General features: G+C 37.5%; 1 protein-coding gene across 1 annotated transcript in view; it reads right to left on the bottom strand.

Annotated features, from left to right (window-relative positions):
* Positions 1–6,548: 6,548 nt before the first annotated feature.
* LOC145775157 (eukaryotic translation initiation factor 3 subunit J-A-like) overlaps positions 6,549–19,683 on the bottom strand; it is a 234,250-nt gene continuing 221,115 nt past the window's right edge. The window contains exons 2-7 of the mRNA XM_082586390.1: positions 12,368–12,537; positions 11,231–11,362; positions 9,878–10,084; positions 9,180–9,350; positions 8,442–8,515; positions 6,549–8,121 (exon numbers count right to left, since the gene is read on the bottom strand). Coding sequence (XP_082442516.1) covers positions 8,002–8,121; positions 8,442–8,515; positions 9,180–9,350; positions 9,878–10,084; positions 11,231–11,362; positions 12,368–12,380 — 717 coding nt within the window. The 5' untranslated portion in view covers positions 12,381–12,537 and the 3' untranslated portion in view covers positions 6,549–8,001. The remainder of the gene's footprint in view (positions 8,122–8,441; positions 8,516–9,179; positions 9,351–9,877; positions 10,085–11,230; positions 11,363–12,367; positions 12,538–19,683) is intronic.

Here is a 19,683-nt window from a genome sequence, read left to right as displayed (position 1 = left end):
GTGCATTCTGAGAGCATTTTCAACAAAAATGTGGGTATAAATATTCCTGCAAAATGGTGCTGTCCGGTGGCATAGCAAAAGGATAAGATCATGTTTTCTTCGGCGTTTTTCGAAATTAAGGCTAAGTCTCTATGTTTTCTTGTTGCTAATTCCTGGTTAAGATGTTCGAATGCTTGGTATTGGCAAAACTCGCTCTTTTAATGCAGTTTGGTTTAAAATTAGGCATTTTTTTTTTTAGACTGAAAGCATCATTCTCAAGCATAAAGAGACTGAAAGCATCATTCTCAATATGGTGACGTCACACGCGTGCCAAAGGGGGGGTTGTAACCCCCAAAACCCCCCCCTTGGCTACGCCACTGTGTTAAATGACCATGCTTAAACGACATCAATAAAAGTTTGTACACAACCTTTATATTCATAACTTCGGCGATGAAGGGGGCCCGTAAATAAATTGTTACTGGGCCCGAGAAATCCTGTCAACGGCCCTGGTCTCATGTCTCTTTGCGAACACTGATGTTCACAGCGTAAATGACCTGATAAAACTCCAGACGGACGATCGGACAACTTTAAACGAAATTTATTTTACACTGATTGGTTTTTTGAAAAAAAAAAAAAGGAAACTGGACAACATAAAAAGAAATCTGCTATGTGTTTTGTAGCTTATGCGTTGTTCATTGGTAGGGGAAGGTGAGGTAAGTTGTGCCAGTGGGTAAGTTGAGCCACCCCCTGTAACTCGAAAAATATAAAGCTCATCAACTTTCTACTGCCACCTACCTGACCGTTTACCTTCTTTGGAGCTGTTCTGTAAAGATTATAGGTCTTTGTCTTGTAGAAAGACAGAAAAACAGTTTTGAGTAATTTTGGGTAGTTTTTTGAACTTTTTGATAAAAAAGTTTTTTTGAGTTGTACAAAATGTCTGTGGCATACACCAGTGTTGATATGTATAACAGTAATCACTAATGTTAGCTTATTCAGAAACTATTAAAGTGAGGTTGCTAGCTCATGTAGGTCTGGAGAAATTTCAGTTTAACTTTTAATGGCGACCTTGTGGTAAGTTGAGCCAGTGATGTACAGGTAAGTTGAGCCGGTGGCTCAACTTACCTCACTTCAGCTGCCAGTGTTAAGTGATGATATATGTAGTCATTAAATAGCTAACAAAGTGTATTTTACTCTTTAATAGTCTAACTCTTTGGAAAAATAATTTGTCCATTGGTCTATTGAAGTTTGAATTTATTTATAACCTGTAGCCTAGTCTACTAGCAACATGCCTTCGCAACCGCAAGCGTACAACAGAGCGTGGTCAAACTGATCCAAAAATTATGGAAAATGCTGCAAAGCATGTTCAAGATAACGGAATGTCTATACGTGCAAGTGCAGAAGAATTTGGAATCAATAGAATGACACTTCAGCGTTACATTGCCAGAAGGAAGGAGAATGCTGGTTCATGTTATGGTTATAGCAATGTTTCCGATGCACAACGCGTATTCTCGAAAAGCCATGAAGAAGATTTAGCCAAGCATGCAAAGGATTTAGCCAAACGATTTCATGGTTTATCCTCGGCGAAGTTTCGAAAGCTGGCATATGACTTCGCTGTGGCAAATAATGTGGAGATGCCTCGCAGCTGGACAGAAAATAAAGAGGCCGGTGAGTTTTGTGTGCTGTTATGTTGAAGAATTTAATAGGTCTACCTGGTCTACACACCTAGGCCTACAGTGTGATTTCCCATTTTCTTAATCAGAAGCCTCAACTTTCATCTTTATAGTCTACATTACTCTAATAATTTGCTTGATTTTTGATCTAGGAAGAGAATGGATGGTGGCTTTCAGCAAACGACATCACCTCTCCAACAGAAGGCCAGAAGCAACTTCATTGGCACGTGCAACCGCTTTTAATAAGCACACCGTTTCGGAGTTTTTCACAAATTTGACCAGCGTTCTAGACAGGTAGGTCAATCCATTGATTTTGTCTTTTGCTCATGACTAACAAACTCAATAAAAACATGACATTTGAACTAAGGCATTGCATATATTTTCAGGTATCAATTTTGTCCATCAGATATTTACAATGTCGACGAAACAGGCGTGACGACGGTCCAAGTGCCACGAAATGTGTTGTGCGAAACCGGGCATAAGCAAGTAGGCTCTGTCACATCAGCTGAACGCGGTGAACTTGTGACTGTTGTGTGCACTATTAGTGCATCTGGAAATACTGTTCCACCGGTTTTTATTTTTCCCAGAAAAAACTATCATGATTACTTCCTCGCTGGAGCTCCCATGGGATCCAAAGGATTATCGTCTCCATCTGGTTGGATTAATGAGGACTTGTTTGCCATATATTTGCAGCATTTTGTTGAGAATGTTAGGTGTTCAAGGGAAAAAAAGGTTCTTTTAATTTTGGACAATCATGAGTCCCATGTTTCGTTCCAAGCTCTCACCATTGCTCGGGATCATGGAATTGTGATGTTAACGATTCCTCCCCATACTTCCCATCGTCTGCAGCTATTGGACAAGACAGTCTACGGACCATTTAAGTCCTATTTCAGCAGGGCAATGGATTGCTGGATGCGAAACCATCCAGCGCAGAGGTTAAAGCACCATAACCTGCCAGCTTTGGTCAACTCGGCATATTTGTCTGCAATGTCCCCAAGCAACATTTTGTCAGGATTTAGGAGCACAGGAATATGCCCTTTAAACATAGACATATTTGCTGAAGACGAATTTGATCCCAGTGAGCTGACAAATCGCGCCATGCTTGCTAATTTGGAGGAAGCACATGCATCTTCATCGGCTGCTTCACATGTGGAAGCTAATGCTTTTCCTGCTACCAGGCCTGCCGCAGATTTGAGTGCTCCTGAATCGAGCAACATTAATTCACCTGCCCCTTCGAAAACCCACTCTCTTGCTGCAGCTGCACATAACTGTGACTCGCCTCATGCTTTACAAACACAGGCGCCAAGTTACTCTTCCAACGCAACTAATTATACACCTCCTGTTGTCTTAATTCCATTTCCCAAAGCACCTCCTCGAAAGGAAAAGCGGAGTCGAAAGCGAAGAAAAACAACCATTTTAACTGACACCCCGGAAAAACGTCTCATAGAACAGCAGTTTAATGAACGGCAAGAAAAAATTGCCAAAGCGCAAGCTAACAAAGAAAAAGGGAGACTTGCTAAGAAGCCTAGAAAAAAAATTGAATTTCACAAACACTGAAGAAGAAACTGCATTTTCAATTCAAGATTCAGAAGAGTCTCTGAGCGTGGCAGACGATGAGCCTACAAATCATAATACCAAAAACACTGCTGAAAATGATGGCGAGGAAATTTACAACGAAGGAGATTTTGTTCTTGTCCAGTTCGTAGGGAAAACTCGACCTGTGCATTACATTGGTCAAATCGAATGCTTCAATGAAGATGGAGAAATTGAGGCCAAGTTTTTAAGAAAAGTGCCTGGAAAGTCCGAGGAAAAGTTGTCCTTTGTCTTTAAAGAAGACGATGAGTGTGCTTTTCTTAAAGAAGATGTCGTGAAGAAGCTTCCTCACCCGACAACAATTGGAGGAACTTTCCGCCGTCAGCAGAAATTCCGGTTTCCATGCTCTCTTGATCAGCGGCATATTGAATAACTAAGACCTGACAGACAATGGACATTGATTTAGCAAATTCACATTTGGAGGTTTCTTTAATCAGGATTGTGCTGTATTAATTCATCGTTTTATTTTCTGCTCAGCAGCTCAGTTAACACAATCTGCTAGTTCTACATTGATTCAACGTCTGTTGACGTTTAATCAACGAAAAAGTGGCGGATTTGTCGGCTGGGAAGTGCTCAATTTCACAGTCGAACAGTCACAACAAAATAAATGTATCTTTTCACATGTTGTTCTGTCTTCCTGGTAGCAGCTGTGTATTAACTGCTACACAACCTGTCTTCTTCCTAACGTTTGACTCAAGTTTCACATATGTTGAGTGAAGATTACATATTGTCAACAAGAGACGGGTTCAATTGTGATGTGGAATAGTCACTGCAGACTCTAATACGGGACGTCCGTCCGATAGATTCGCACATCGTAAAAGACCGAACAACCTTTTCGCCAACTAGCGAAAGCACGAGTTAGTAAATAGAGAAAAAATAATGAGAGATTGTCGCTCAAGCGTGACAGTGCATCGAAATGATGATGTCACCATTGCGTCACAGTCTATGTTACAATGCGGGGACAAATAGCTGCGCAATAATTTCGTGAACACATGTATTGCATAGCATTTTATATATACCATCGCTACAGCTTTTGTTATTAAACTTAAACGAGTGGCTCAACTTACCTCACACACCGGCTCAACTTACCTCGTAGAGTAGGTAAGTTGAGCCAAAATGACATAGTGTTTGAATGATGTTTTTTTTCAATATTCTTATGAGTTATGAAAAAAATTTTTTTTTAAAATTGAGGCCAAATCATCAACCATTACGCTGCTACTTTCACTTTTATTGTAAACCAAGCGGTTTTCTCAGCAGAAGCGTTTAAGTAAAAAGTGGCTCAACTTACCTCATCCTCCCCTACTCGGTCAAAAAACACTATTTTATCATTGCACATTTTCCGGTTTTTCTTTCGGGTTTTCAGGATTTCTTTCAGGGGTTTTCTTTGCCTACCTTGCTTTTGTGATGAGCTAACGCATCAAGAGTGTTCCCCTCAGGACCATCAACACTTTTGATTAACCACCAAGGTCAATCAACATAGCAACTATCTTTTTGTCTTGTTTTTTTTTACTTATCTAAATTGTTAAAACAAAATTACTAGCCTTTTTTCCCTCTCTTTTTCTTCTGAATAAAAAAAAATCTATTAAGGTGTTGCGACCGTGCCATTTTTTAAACTGACTGCTCTGCTTTGGTATCATGCACGACTGCACGTTATAACGTCCGCGTTTTGTCGCTTCTACCTTTTTTAGACCTCTGCTATGTTTGGCATATATTTTTTTTTCATTGTGATGGTCAGAAATAAAAAAAAAACTGAACTGAAACAGTTTATTACCGTAGGCTAGCCTACTGCACAAAATGATTATCACAGCACCTTAGAATTAAGCATGATACAATAGCCTGCAAACGTTTTGGTATGCAAAGCTTTAAAATAAAAAAAATCTTTTGGGAGTTTGTCACAGATAGGCTAGTAGCCTACTAGAAGTGTTAGTTAAGTTACATTTGAAATTGAAACATTTAGCGAATTGCTTGAAAGTTTTTGCTGCACTAGAAACAGCAGCACATCGTGAGGTAACATAGGCTAGATTGCGAGAGTCTTCTAGCGATTGCTTTTAGTCACAGCTCAAGTCATTGCTGTAAGGCGTAGGCTATAGATATCCAATATCTCTGCTTCTCCTTTGAGTCATAGATTGTTTTGAAGCTGGTAAAAATATCTTGTGACGGTCTTTTTCGAATTCATTTATTTTCCATGCCATGTCCAAAACAGAAAATTTGAAATCTAATCTACATTTTTGCACTTTATTTCGAATTGCTGTTTTTTTCTCCTGTCTAGGGCTTAGTCAAGTGATGAAATTTCTACTTCTCTGGCTACTTCAGTGGCACTGGCATCCACTACAAAGTTTTGCGTTATTAATAAATCAGAAAACCTCTAAAAAAAAACCTCAAGCAAATAGTAGCCTAAAATTATTCAGGAAAGAGATGATTTATAGTTAGGCTTGGCATTTTTTGAAATGCAAATCCGGAAAAACTGCAAATGAATTCAATGTAGGCCTAATACAAAATAATTTAATGCAGCTTATTGATTAATATGGGCAAATCACCAATATGTGTACGCCTACTTCACCAACGTAAACAAAAGAACTTAATATTTATGAGCGAATGAATCAGGCTCAATGACATTAGAAAAAGGTGCTTCGCACTGAACAAAGTACAGTGTTCGATTTTATCTTTTCATAAAATTCACTACATGTCAAATGAATTTTGCAAGTGAGAAGAGCTTTGACATTCTGTTCCAGCATTTGGCCTCTGTCACCAGACCACATAGCCTATTGTTCATAATTGAAAACAATCGCTCAACTGGTGCTGATGTCCCAGGCAAACAAAGCACAAACTCGACAAGTTTGGAATGGTTATGTTTTTGTTGATAAAAGTTTGGAACAATTGGATCAACTTTTGTTCAACAGATGTCGTTGCATTTTGCCATGATTCTTTCCTCTCACTCTCAGACATGTATTTCTTTACCAAAACGTGCTCATCGAAAAGGAAGTCGATGTTGATCATTTGCTTCTAAAACCTTTTGTTAATATTTTTATATAAGGACAAAAACAATGCTGGCGATAGCCTGTTGTTCTGGCGAAGCCTGAACTATTTTAGACGACACAGGCCGAAGTGGATCTTGGGTCAAAAATGTGAAGAACTAACGTATAGAGTAGACGAACAAAAATTCGACTGCGGTGATCGAGGAAAAATAGCAAATAACCTATGCGAAACAACCGTAATAAATCATGTCAATTGTCACCGTCCAGCTTAACAGAGGATGAGCTATCTATCGCGTTTGGGCACGCAACGGCTTGAGCAAACATAAACGACCAACGGAGATATCATTTATTCTTGCGATTGAAAAATGTAGGCATGCATTAAAACCCTTATTCAAAACACAAAACAGTGCTCCGGTAGCAAACACATGGTAGCATATTTTGGCACACAAGTTTAATAGACCTAGCGGTAATCTCAACATGTTGACCACTAAAGATGCGCCATGGGGCTATAAGTCACTGTATAATTACACCACGCCGCTTTGGGATTTTCGTCATCTCCCTCCCGATGTCAGTCGGCAACCTAGGCCAATATAACGCAATTATCAGTGTTCTAATACCCATCCGCCACTTAAGGGCGTCATATATTTCGAACAGTCCTTAGAAATACGCCAAATAATGCGGAAAAATGTATTTTTTTTAAGTAAAATCTTTCAACTTTTCAAGTAGGCAGTTTCCAAAGTATTTGACACTAAGTCAAAGCAATTATTAAATTCATTTTTGTTATTATAAATTGATAAAAACGTTGGATGGCACCGGAAACCCACTACCAAGACAACCCACGCTATTGCCTTTACCCATGCCTTCATTTTGCCGTAAATTAAAATTTAGAGGGGGTGGAAACCAAAAGTAGGGTTAAAATAGGCAGTTTATATGTATACTACCCACCAAGGGGTATGGAAACTTACTTTCTGAAAGGGGGTGAAACATAAAAAGTTTGAGACGCCATGCACAAGATTACCAAACAACGGCGTTTTCAATATTGAGAGCAATAATCAAAAAAAACTTGACAATGATACGTAATCACAAGTGATGACCTCTCACTTCCCTAGCCAATATCATTGCTATGCTTTTAAGGGCACAGCGTTTTGGACCACAATTGTTGTACTGTGAACATGGGGTTTTATGAGTGTCACTGCAGCAGGCCACAGAAATGATGCAGAAATATCGCTGAAGCAGGAAAGCAGCTTTGTATTACAAATTCGTCAACTATAAAATTAGCAGATGCAAATTACTTATTGAAAGGTATATATTATACAGGACAGAAAACGCTGAATGAAAAGTTACTGAACTGGTTAGCCTGAAAAAAAGGCGTATGGGTTAGATCTGCAAAATACAATTCAAACAAGTACATGAAGACTTTTCCGTGATACGCTGAAGGCGAGCAAATAAAACATCACGGCGTGTTCTATTCGCTCATAATTTATAGTTTCCATCGAACAACGAACCGTTTAACGACAGCAGAAGAATCTTCGCATTTTTTTAAAAAGTACCTCATATAATATGTTTTGTACACTTTTTGTAGTTGTATCAACAATTTGTGGACATGATTTGATTCTACAATACGTATTTACGTAAGTTAAGGGGATTTGTTTGAGTTTTCATATCAGACCAATGAAAAGTAAGCATTTCAATCTAGCGATTCCCTAATGTCATAAAAGCAAAAAGTCCCTTGCAACACGAACGTGGCTTTAAATTTTGATATTCACATAAAAACTTCTTGAAGATCACATGAAGTCGTCTAAATCGTCATATTGTGAAAAATCTTCAACTGCGTCATTTCGTGATGCTTTCATCCCGCCACCTAGTTTCGCTTTCTGACCTTTCTTCGCTCCTTTCTTTTGTTGCTGCGGCAAAGAAAAGTTGATGTTAAAATATTGTTCGACCTAGAAGCGTTGCAGCTGCCCCAATTCTTCTAAAGATTAATAACTTAAGACAGCAAATCAACGTCTACAGACGTTGAATTAATGTAAAAAGTTGGTTTGCTGTCTGGGAACATAAAAAGCAAGATCCGTTATGTCGGATTATAGCCCATTTGCGAACGACATGCATGTTATGTGTAGTTGTACATCATGCTAAAGATTGAACAATTGAACATTCCAAAGGTGTTTACCGTATTGACATAAAGATAGTGTAGTTAGTAAACTACTTGCAAGACAAGACTTACCTTTTCTAGTTTTAATTTTTCATTAGAGAGAGCTGTGATTGGCAGACTTAGCTTCTTCAAACTTTCAGCATCCACTGAAATACAGTTTTTGTTTTTTAAACATGGAGTTGGAATGATTGACAAAGATTATTTTACTTGCGAAGTTCCCAACTAGCAAATAAGTCCTATAACATTGATTCAGCTTTAGTAGGCGCTGAATCAATGCAAAAAGGACTGATTTGCTGTCCGTTCCTGGAACATTTTTTTATGTTTTTTTTTAAAAATCCAGATTGCGATAATTGCATAGAAAAGTGTTCAACACTTTAGAACAAACTCGGGCAGTTGGCATTATAGTATCAGTATCAAAAAGCTACATACATTTAATGGTTTATTTGATAAATATGGACCCTGATGGGTGATAGGCCTACCACCGCATGGTGCCACTACACTAAACTGAGTAGGCTAATAAAAGTGTTAAATTTTATACTAACGTGATAAGTCTACGAGTTACACAAAATCTGCGAAAGCATTGCGCAGCGCGTATGAGAAATAGGTAACACAAACATGTACTTAATGGTACATAAAATAACGCACATAGCCCACTTCATGCAGTGTTCTTGAAATGCCACTATTCACACCAGCAAGTTAAGTTATGTTTTACATTACAGCAAAAGCCGAGTGATTAACTGATTACTGTACAGAAAATACTTTCATATAAATTATACAACAAATCAGTTATCAAATGCATCACTCTCTTACATTTGATCACTGCAGAAGATATGACAGTTTCCAAAAGGTAATAATAGTGGGGGGAATCTTCAACTGTCAGCAACTTGTTTTTCAGGAGATCCGCAAATTTGTTAAATTCTTCTTTGGTTTTTGGTTTGAAGGAATCAATGGTTATCTTTTCAGGGTCAATATCATCAGTATCTGAAATCAATAACCAACAACGTGAGAAGATGCATTGTTCTTGTGTAATCAATTGCGACTCTATGGCAGCCAATTCCAATGATTACCATAAGAATAAGATGTTCGCTATCCAAAATAAGTCACATTTCCAAATCTGTGATATGATTTCATCTCAAGTTTTGAATGTAATCAACATTGTCAGTGACTGTATTACTTCAGCATGTCACAATTGTCACACATATATAGTTTGTTTCGAACAAAGCTGACCTCAGATTATAATAAGGTTAAGAGAGATTATAAAATTAAGAAAGTTCTTGTGTGATTCACCTTGGAAATCTTGATGTTATTATCCTATTTGTATCAATTGGCTAGGTGCTTTACTATTTTAATCAATTTACAGCTTTTGTGCACAGCAAAAAAAAAATCAAAATTAGCATTATTAGCTAAATTGTAGATTTAAATGAAACTAATTCAATGAAATAAAATTTACTCTCAGAAAAGCAAATCTGTGACACTGGTAAATAAATATGTTAAACGTCCACACTTACTAAACTGTTCTGTCAAAATTTCTAATTCCGATTCCTCAGCCAGCTTCTGCGCAAGAAGCCGATCAGCCAACTTTTCTTCAGGAGTTTGATTTTCTTGTTTTAATCTTTTTTCCTCAGCCATCTTTTTCTCCTGTTCTTCTTTTTCTTTTAACTTTTTGTTCAAAGATTTCTTTCCACCTTTTTTAGGTTCTTGTTTTGGCTTAGGTTCTGAAGAAAAAGTTGTGACTGAACAGTAGGCTGCTGAGTCAGTGCATCACACACTGTTCTGACTGTTGCAACGTATAAAAATAATAAAAATAAGCAAATAAAGCAGCAAGGCTGAAGTCAGTGAAACATTTGTGTATTGAAACTTCATTGAATTTTTAATATTCGTTGCAATGCTTTTAAAAAATGCTATTCTTCTTGGCTAAAGTATCTTTATTCTTAGTCAAATATGAGCAAACACTACAGAAGGGTTCACGTCTTCTAAGTGCAGACAGTTAGGTGCCTGCCAAATAGGTGCGCGCACAGTGACGTCAAGATATTTAAGTGCGGCGCACTATGGCGCCCGCCACCCAGTCATTTAGGTGCTATTCAGTGTGCCAAATTACACTCATAATCATTTATCACAAATGCTTGATTATATGTGATAGGTGTTTCATACTGTTTGTTTTAAATACAAAATCTATCCCTAGCTGTTACAAACTAACAAAATAATGCAAGCTGAGTATAGCATGCTAATCTTATACTTGTAATACTTATACAACCGGAATGGCCCGATTCGGTGAGTCCGATTCGGTTAGTCCGATTCGGTTAGTCCGATTCGGTTAGTCCGATTCGGTGAGTCCGATCCCTTAACGGGGGATTTTTTCAATTTTTTTTTAAAATTATCGGGTACCATAGCCTAACTATCATTGCCGTTTTAGGGTTAGGGGTTTGGGTTAGGGGTTAGAAGTTAGTAACTCACCGAATCAGACTCACCGAATCGGACTCACCGAATCGGATTCACCGAATAGTAGCAGACCCTATACAACTTGCTGGCTATAATTAGCCAACAGGCATTTTTCATTTCATTTCAAATGGTCCCTCCTTTTGTGAAAATCTTGAGTATGCCACTGTCTGCAGTATTACCATCACACAAAAATAGACTTTACTGGAAATAGCACCTAAAGAACTGGGCGCCACAGTGCGCCGCATCTACATATCCTGATGCCACAGTGTGCACACCTATTTGGCAGGCACCTAACTGTCTGCACCTAAAAGACGTGCTCCGCTACAGAATATCAAAACGCCACAATAGAAATCACACTTGCTTCAGTTGCTTGTACTTATGCTAACAATGATACTACTGTAGTTAAGATAAGTTGCATCTACCTTCTACTTTTTTCGGCTTTTTCTCTTCTTCTTCATCATCCCAGTTGTCTTTTAGTGCTGAATCTTCATCTTCTCCTTCCCATTTATCAGAAACATCTGCAGTTAGACTATCACCTCCAACATCTTCATCATCTGTAGCAGAAAAGAATAGTTTAAGCATTTAAGCAACGATCATTGATGGTGAGGAACAATATCACTATTTAACTATAACTTTACTGTTATACAATGCAAATGTTGGAATTGCAATTACAAACAAAACTGGTTAATTGCATACTGCTTGGAGATATTAATTGCTTTATTGTATCAAAATCCTAAATACCAAACCTGTCTAATGTTGAGCAAAACCATCAATTAACTGTTGTGTTTCTCGGCAGTCGAGTGTAGCAGCATCCTGCTACACTCGACTGCCGAGAAACACATGTTTTTGGAAAAGTCTTGATGGCTAGTGTGGAGGCTACACCGGTATGGTTAGCGAAACACAATGCTCGCTGTTCTATAGTGAGTAGTCAGGTAGTGCTGACGCCAGGAAGATCGCTCCTTTTCAACAATTAACTGTTTTCCATTAAAAGGAGTATATTGGATAATTATATCAAGGGGTGCGGCAGCAAACAAAATGAGTCATGTGACAAACATTTACCAGTGAGCAAAAGGACAGGAGGATGTCCTTTAATTTTCTTTTGCATGTTTGTCTGGGACGTTTGAAAGCAAAGTGTAGAAAATAAGTTTACAAGACAGAAGCAAGTAATCAAAAGAAAAACAAGTGACTGCAGTGAACATGCTGTAATCGCACGCACACGACATTGTGCTGCAAACATCCAATCTTCACAAAGCTGGACATTGGACAGCATAAAGACAAAAGGAATGATCACATTACCGGTACGGTAACCAATATGCATAGCCATGCAGAAGCTACAGAGCTAAAACAGCACAATGAGACAATGGCACCAGTGGTACCATATAAAACATGTGTTAAACTGTGGCGTACAGGTTGAAAATGACATATTGACAATAGATAATAAAGCTTAAAAGATGGGGATTGATGTAAGACTGGGCTATAGTATTCACATGCAATCGAACAGATATTTCTTTAAAATTGAAAAAGTAGACAAATTTTTGCCTTATGTCTTGCTACTTTACCCCAGTTATCCATGGATTACTTGACCAAGTCTCTTTTATTAAGCTGAAAAATTGTTATATATTGTGTACAGAGAATCAGGGATGTATCCAATTCGTTTACTGTTTCAGCATCCAAAATATCTTCAACAGTTAGAAAACACTCAATTACAAGCTAACAGTGCTAGTGCAATCTGACTACATTTCAACAAAACATAATATTTAAATAGGCCTAGATCTACATCAACACCCTTCCCAGTTCAGTTGTTTTTATTTCTGACTGTCACAGAAAAAACAATACACATCAACATAGCAAGGGTCGAAAAAAGGTAGAACCGACAAAACGCAAATGTTTCAATGTGCTTGAGACTGAAATTTGCATTACACTTTGGCATATTTATCAGGGTGCAACCTAGTTCGTACCTTCAACCATTTGTACAGTCAGTTCATACCCTAAAAAGATCGAAAAAAAAAAAATTAAAAAAAGCCGAAGTCGCTGATCGCAGTTTAATAGCACAAAGCCGAAGTCGCTGATCGGAGTTTTCCCAAACAATTTGAAACAAACTCGAGGGTTAGGGTTAGCAGAAACTACGGTTAGCGGAAACTGCGGAAAAATGTTTGCGGAAACTGCGATCAGCGAGGGTTAGAGCATAGATTACTCTATGGTTAGAATTAGGGTAAGGGTTAACGGAAACTGCAGAAAAATTTTTGCGGAAACTGCGATCAGCGAGGATTAGAGCATAGATTACTCTATGGTTAGAATTAGGGTAAGGGTTAACTCAGCGAAATGTCACGCAGATGGATGACGTAATTACTGTATGTCGTCACACTAGGATTGCTTTTATTGCCACACTCGGAGTTATCGCTACGTTCGAACTTCGACCTACCGTTAATTATTATAAACAAAACTCGACCAAAACACATGCTATGCGCCTGCGTTGGCTAGCGGTTGATGGACTGCGACTCTTTAAGCTAAGCACAACATAAAGTTTAGCAACGAACTAGATTTATTAGCATGAAACAAGAGACGAAAAGGTTTATTAAAAGGTACCGTATCTGTAAATGGAATGAAAATACTAACTTGATCATATGCTTGAAAAAGAAATGAAAAGTAAAATCTTTGAAAGCAAAATCATTCATGTTTAGTGTTTACATCAATTCAACAGCACATCACCTTGAGTAAATTTAAAAGTTGCTGACATCAGTAAACAGCCCTTGAAAAATAGTTACGGAGAGACGTTTGATTAAGTTTTCGACTTAACATTGCTCCCTTTTCACTATAATATCGCAACTTATCGCTGACCAGCTTTCAAGTTTCAATTTGCTGTAATACGCCCGTTTTCGTGTTGCAGATGAAACAAAAGATGCGCATATTCCCCGCCTTTGATCGGGTTTCTATGGCAACGGTTGTGTGTGCACCATGCAGTTTGCGCGAGTCCGTTGTTGTGTTGATTATGCCGCGTGTGCGCAATGCGGTTTGTACCAGCCCTTGTTACGTTGGTTAATGGTTACCTCAAGCCGAGACGTCAAGTTGATTTTCACAGCAAGCGATTCACTGCCGCGACAATTCTCTGCAGAGGTTTCGACTTTCGAAAGCGACATTGAGTCTGTTTGCAAGCGCATTAAGCTAAACGCACGCTGCGTCAACGTAGCAAATTATGTTGTTTTTGGGTGCATTCAACATCTGATGACATTGAATCAACGCAAAATGGTAGATTTTTGCTATGTCTCAGGCAGCAAAATCAGTCAAAAATGACAGATTATTTTTTGTCTGGGGTGGGATTGTAGCATCGCTACTCGTTCTAGTGATTATTTATCGCGAAGCTGTTGCGGTTTGCAATTAAAAATGTTTTCCTGCTGCCGATCGCTAGTTCATCTATTGTTTTATGTATCAATGCAGCATAAAAAGTTGCTCCCATGCAGAAATATGCGTGGGGGTCTGGCCCCCACGGCTTAGGCGCCTATGTAGATTACTATATGGTTAGAGTTAGCGGAAACTGCGGAAAAATGTTTGCAGATAACTGCGATCAGCGGACTTCGGTTTTGAGCTATTTTTTCTCTCGTTCTTTTCAGGGGGGAAATTTTAAAATGATTGCGAAAACTGCAATCAGCGACTTCGGCTTTTTTTAAATTTTTTTTCTCGATCTTTGACTAGGTTGCATCCGATTTATCATAGTTCTTTTCATTCATATTATTGTATTTTTATGACTAATATATATATATTTTATAATCTTTAACATTTATGAAAGTGTTACAATCCGAAGTGGATCAATAACACAGTTTTCAGCTTAATTACATTACAATTGTACATCAACAAAATTTTTAATTTATTACAATTACTTACCGTACTTCTAAATTACTTCTACTGTAATTACCGTACTTCTAAATATATTACACATTTCAATTACAAAAATTAACTGTTTTAATATTTATGTTTAGTTCAATGATTTTTCAATTTGACTTTATCAAAAACTACGGTACCGTAGTGCAATGGCATTTGATCAAGATTAGGTTTTTTTAGAAGCCCTTTTGAAACCCAACTAGCATCTCAGTGGTTACAATATGCATCTGACTAAACATCATGCAGCGCTGGTTTGACTCTCGGGGTGTGCGCTTGAGCAACACATGTCAGGACTACTCTCCATTCAGTGGCACTTTGTAGTCTTGTAGATGGAATAATTCCCGGCAAAACATCTCAACAATCAGTAACTTCACTCTGTCAATCTCAGTAACCGGCATTGCATTAAAAGCCTCTACAAATAGGTAAAGTTACCAGAAATAACCTATCAAGGCTTTGTCAGTCCGAGGATAAAGATTCAAAACTAAATCAAACTGATATCACAGGTGTAATTTACCCAATGTAATAGTAATTTGGACCAATTTTTTTTAAATTACTATTACACAACACTTATAATTGCATGAAAATGTGTAATTAATTACATTCAATTACAATTGATAAGTCTGGAAATTGCAATCCAGAGTATTCAACTCATTTGCTCTCAAATCTCAAGCACATGGCATCTGAATTTCCACCATTTGTCACCTTCACCTCTGCTATTGTTTGGTAAAATGTAAAATATGTCTAGCTAAAACAGTGAGAAAAAAAAAAGTGAATTTGCTTATTAAAGAAAAATTCTCCCTGAATTACGGCAACTTCATCAGATAGCTCAGTTGGTTAGCGCATCACTTCGTGAACGAAGAAGCTTCAAGATCAAGCGTCGCTGGTGCGAGTCTGGGCTTGAGCAACGCATTCTAAGGACTGCTCTCCATTCAGCGGCACCTAAACAACCAACCAACTCTTCATCTGTGTGGTGCCAATGTTGTCTCAAATTACTACCCAATAGCTTATTTCTTAAAAATCAGGCCTCAGAAAACAAATGAGATAATCGAAAAATATTTTTAGCTATGCAGTAACCACAAGTTAACACTTCTGGTTAGTGTTTTATTTTCGATAACACAGGCAGCTCTTGCCTCTTGGTTTGGAAATTGGAACTTGGAATCGAGGTGGGCAAAATCACGTTGTACTTGTGTGTGGCTATGTGCACTGGTGCGTGACTACTGGTACTGCATCACCAACCTTTGGAAGTTTCTATTTAAGTTTATTTATTATTATTTATTGAATGCAAAAACAACAAAGTTTCTTTTTTTACTGATTATTATTTATTTCTATTTAAGTTTTCTTATTTAAATTAAAAAAAAGTTTACAAATCCCAGGATTGATGCTGGTGTAGGGACCCGTGATGAATAATCAGAGTTTTCAACTTTGTGCAAAATGTTTTTCTCCTATAACATTTGCGTTTCTTAAAAAAAACGTGCTTGTTGTGAACAAAAATAATTGATAAATCGTTTTATACACCTGCAATTATGCAAACTAAGTACAAATATCTTGTAGGCTTATGCTAAATGATGCATTGCCACTTAGCTACACCAACCAATAGGCTAATGACTAACAAGACTCACTGATGCATGGAGCATGAGAAAACATTTCAACACATCAACTGGAATATTGGAATGTAAATTTGCAATGGCATCTAATGTTCAAAGAAAAATCGCAAAACTTTTGAATTTTGACCACCGTTAGTGTAACTTTTGTGTTTAGCGGAATAGATTATGTATTGGCTAGACTCTACATTGCCTACCACACCAAATGTTCAGAAATATGTGCATGATAACTTATTAATTTGCTTAATACCTTTTTTGTTTTACAGAGTTTAGTGTTGTGTTTTTCTCTCTGAACAGGTCTTCCTCCACATAATGATGATCTTCTTGAAGAACAAGATCGTTTCCTCGATCTTGTTCCACCTCCACAGCTTTTCGTACAACCGGACCAAGATCTCCATTTTTCCCATCGTGATAGCCTAATCATAAAAAACTATCAGCTACTTATTATAGTAAAATACCAATCATTGCATATTTGTAGTAAACGTATAAGAATAAGACAGGCAGGACACAACAATACATCAGGGTCGAGCATTTTAACAATATACGGTACGGTATTTTACATATTTGCAAATAGTTTTAACAGTAGGCTATAGGCTAATAGTACAAGAATAAGCGATGTACAAGTGATGTGCAGTAACCTAGGCTACCAACAAACATACGATGGAATATTTTTATTCAAACATAGCAACAAGATATCAAACAAGCAACAACTATTTTATAAATAGATCAAACACAGAACTTTGCAAAAAATCCAAGCAGGTATTGGGACCAATGGTCTGGTCAGAGGTTCCAAGTACCGGTAGGCTAAAAAACTTATCATTTCATTGTTTCGAAAAAGAGATCAAAACGTTAATTTTACAAAGCTACAGTGCATCGTAATTAAGTGATATGTTATGGAAACCAATTTGTCATTTGTGTTTAGGTCTACGTTATCTTAAATACGCTTTTTTTTTGGTGCGTATGTTGAAGCGCGGGAACGTTTTAACGTTTTATTTATTTTTTCTTTTGTAAGCTTATTATGGCAAAATCGTCATTTTCGTAGGGTGGCAATTGACAAGTAGACCGTATGGTCGTCTCGTTGTCTCCCTGTCGGTATGGGAACTTGTGTAACTTTTGCATTGTGTATATTACTTGCATATTTCAAACATGTAGCCTAGCTACCTATGTTCCTGTTACTGACAAATAAAACATTGTTTGATTGATTGAAATCGATTTTTAGCGGTTTATGATTGAACTGACTCGTGTGAAAATAAATTCGTTTGTATTACATGACATGTACCCTATAACCGAGTCGTTCACAACCATTGTTGTGGGTTTGACACCTGTCAGAAGATATTTCATTGTCTTGAGTTTTATAGTAGGCTAAACAAACCTTTTATTTTTGCTAGAATTTAATCAACGTAAACATCGGCTTTAAAGGTCCCATTCAAGTTTCTTTTTCGAAAGTAATCTACCATTGCATGCAGGGCCGGATTTAGCTGATAAGGGGTCGGGGGCACTTTTAGATCGGGATTTTAGACTAAATCCGGGCCTGATTTCATATATAAGCTGACAGCATGGATCGGACTATCTATAGCGTATAGCAGTTGTTCCTCAACCCGTGGTTCTCGAAAGGTTTTTAGGGAGAATGTGAAAGTTTTCAAATTTCCCGCATGGATGATCAATTATGACATTTAAAAATTCTTTGTGCTTCATCTGTGTAGCCCATTAGGTTTAATGCATTATTAGTGCATCGCGACGCAAAGGTTCGGTTTTTTAACTAACTAAAAAACATTCATATAAACGAGTTCCTTCAAGTTCTTTTTATAAGGCTATGGGCTATATTTATGTACAACTTCATTCTTTTGAAACAGCAGATTGTTGATCACTGCTTTTGAAATCCAAACTTTAGTCAGCAGCCAGATAGCCCTCACAGCTTTGCCATGACTGTGAATGCAACAAAACATTGATTACAAATTAAAAGAGAGAAATTCTTTGTAAGGGTCGCAAAAGTTATATTATTTTCCAATATTACACAGAAAAACAGTAAATCAGCATACAGATTACTGATCCTGTGTGCCAACTCATAGATCATAACTTCCCGCACAGCAAACAATGTCGGCTGATCGTTGGCCAACGGTCGCGAACGTCGCGGTCGGCTTTTCGCCGCAAAACAACCATTTGCCAACTAACATTATTTCTTTAACTGGACAAAGAATCAGTAAAAAAGGGTACAACATGTTATAATTTGGTGATATAAACCACATAAAACATTTTTTTTACCAAATATATATTGTGTAAAACTTGGTTGTGGACACAATGCTAAGACAATGGTGGGCCAACGTCGCATTTGTCGTCGTGGGCATTCAGTTGAAAACCAACCTCCAGCCACCGATTGTTTATTTTGATATTCCGGGTAAAATAATCTTACATAATGAAAAGTACCCATTACAATTCTGTGAATTGAAGCTTTTATAAATTTTTATTTCAACAAACGTCAATATCATAAATAGGTTGTTAACACAACGTTGAACCAACGAAGAACCAACGTCACGTACGTCACCGTGGGCATTCGGTTGTCAGCCAACCTTTTGAGAATAAATCTCAATTTTGGTGTTTCTGGCAAACGAATTAAGAGATATGGCAAGTAGCCTATGTATTATAATTCTGTGAAATGAAGAATTTTTAAAGTTCATTTCAACAAAAATTTAATATGACTAATATAGTTGTTGACGCGACGTTGTGCCAATGGTGGATCCCACAGCGCGTTCGTCGCCGTGGGCATTCGGTTGTGAACCAACCTTTCTACAACAAATATCATTTTTCGTATTCACAACAAAATAATTCGAAGCATTGGCCAGTATATGTTACAATTTGACGAAATTAAAGTGAACAAAGGTTTATTCTAACAAAAACGCTATATAAAAAATATTTTGTTGAAGCGACGTTTAGCCAATGGTGGGCCCCACAGCGCGTTCGTCACCGTGGGCAATCGGTTGTGAATCAACCTTTCTACAACAAATATCATTTTTCGTATTCACAACAAAATAATTCGAAGTAGGGGAAAGTAGGGCAAAATGAGGTGGTAGGGCAAAACGAGGTTCTCGTTTTTTAAAAAAACTACTTACGCAACATAGTGGAAATTTTGGTAGGAAGTAGCCATCTTGGAATTGAATCAGTTTTTAGTTTAATTCTGTAATTTTAGTGTACAGAGATGTTTTGTGCAGCAGAATTAAAAAAACAGGTAATTCGTTAAAAAAAACGGCCAAATGCTTCCGTGATTTTTTTATACTAAATAATTATTTGTTGCAGTTGTTGCTTTTTCTCATAATACTTTAGGAAGTAGTGATAGCATAAGAAGGAAAATATTTGAATTTCCTTTCACTGCAAGTGTTTTACAGCCAGTTTTTTTCTGTGTA

The sequence above is a fragment of the Aplidium turbinatum genome, chromosome 8 (assembly GCF_918807975.1).
Source record: "Aplidium turbinatum chromosome 8, kaAplTurb1.1, whole genome shotgun sequence".
Classification (NCBI taxonomy): Eukaryota; Metazoa; Chordata; class Ascidiacea; order Aplousobranchia; family Polyclinidae; genus Aplidium; species Aplidium turbinatum.
The sequence above is the reverse complement of the archived record's forward strand: the minus strand, read 5'-3'. Positions and strand labels throughout refer to the sequence as shown.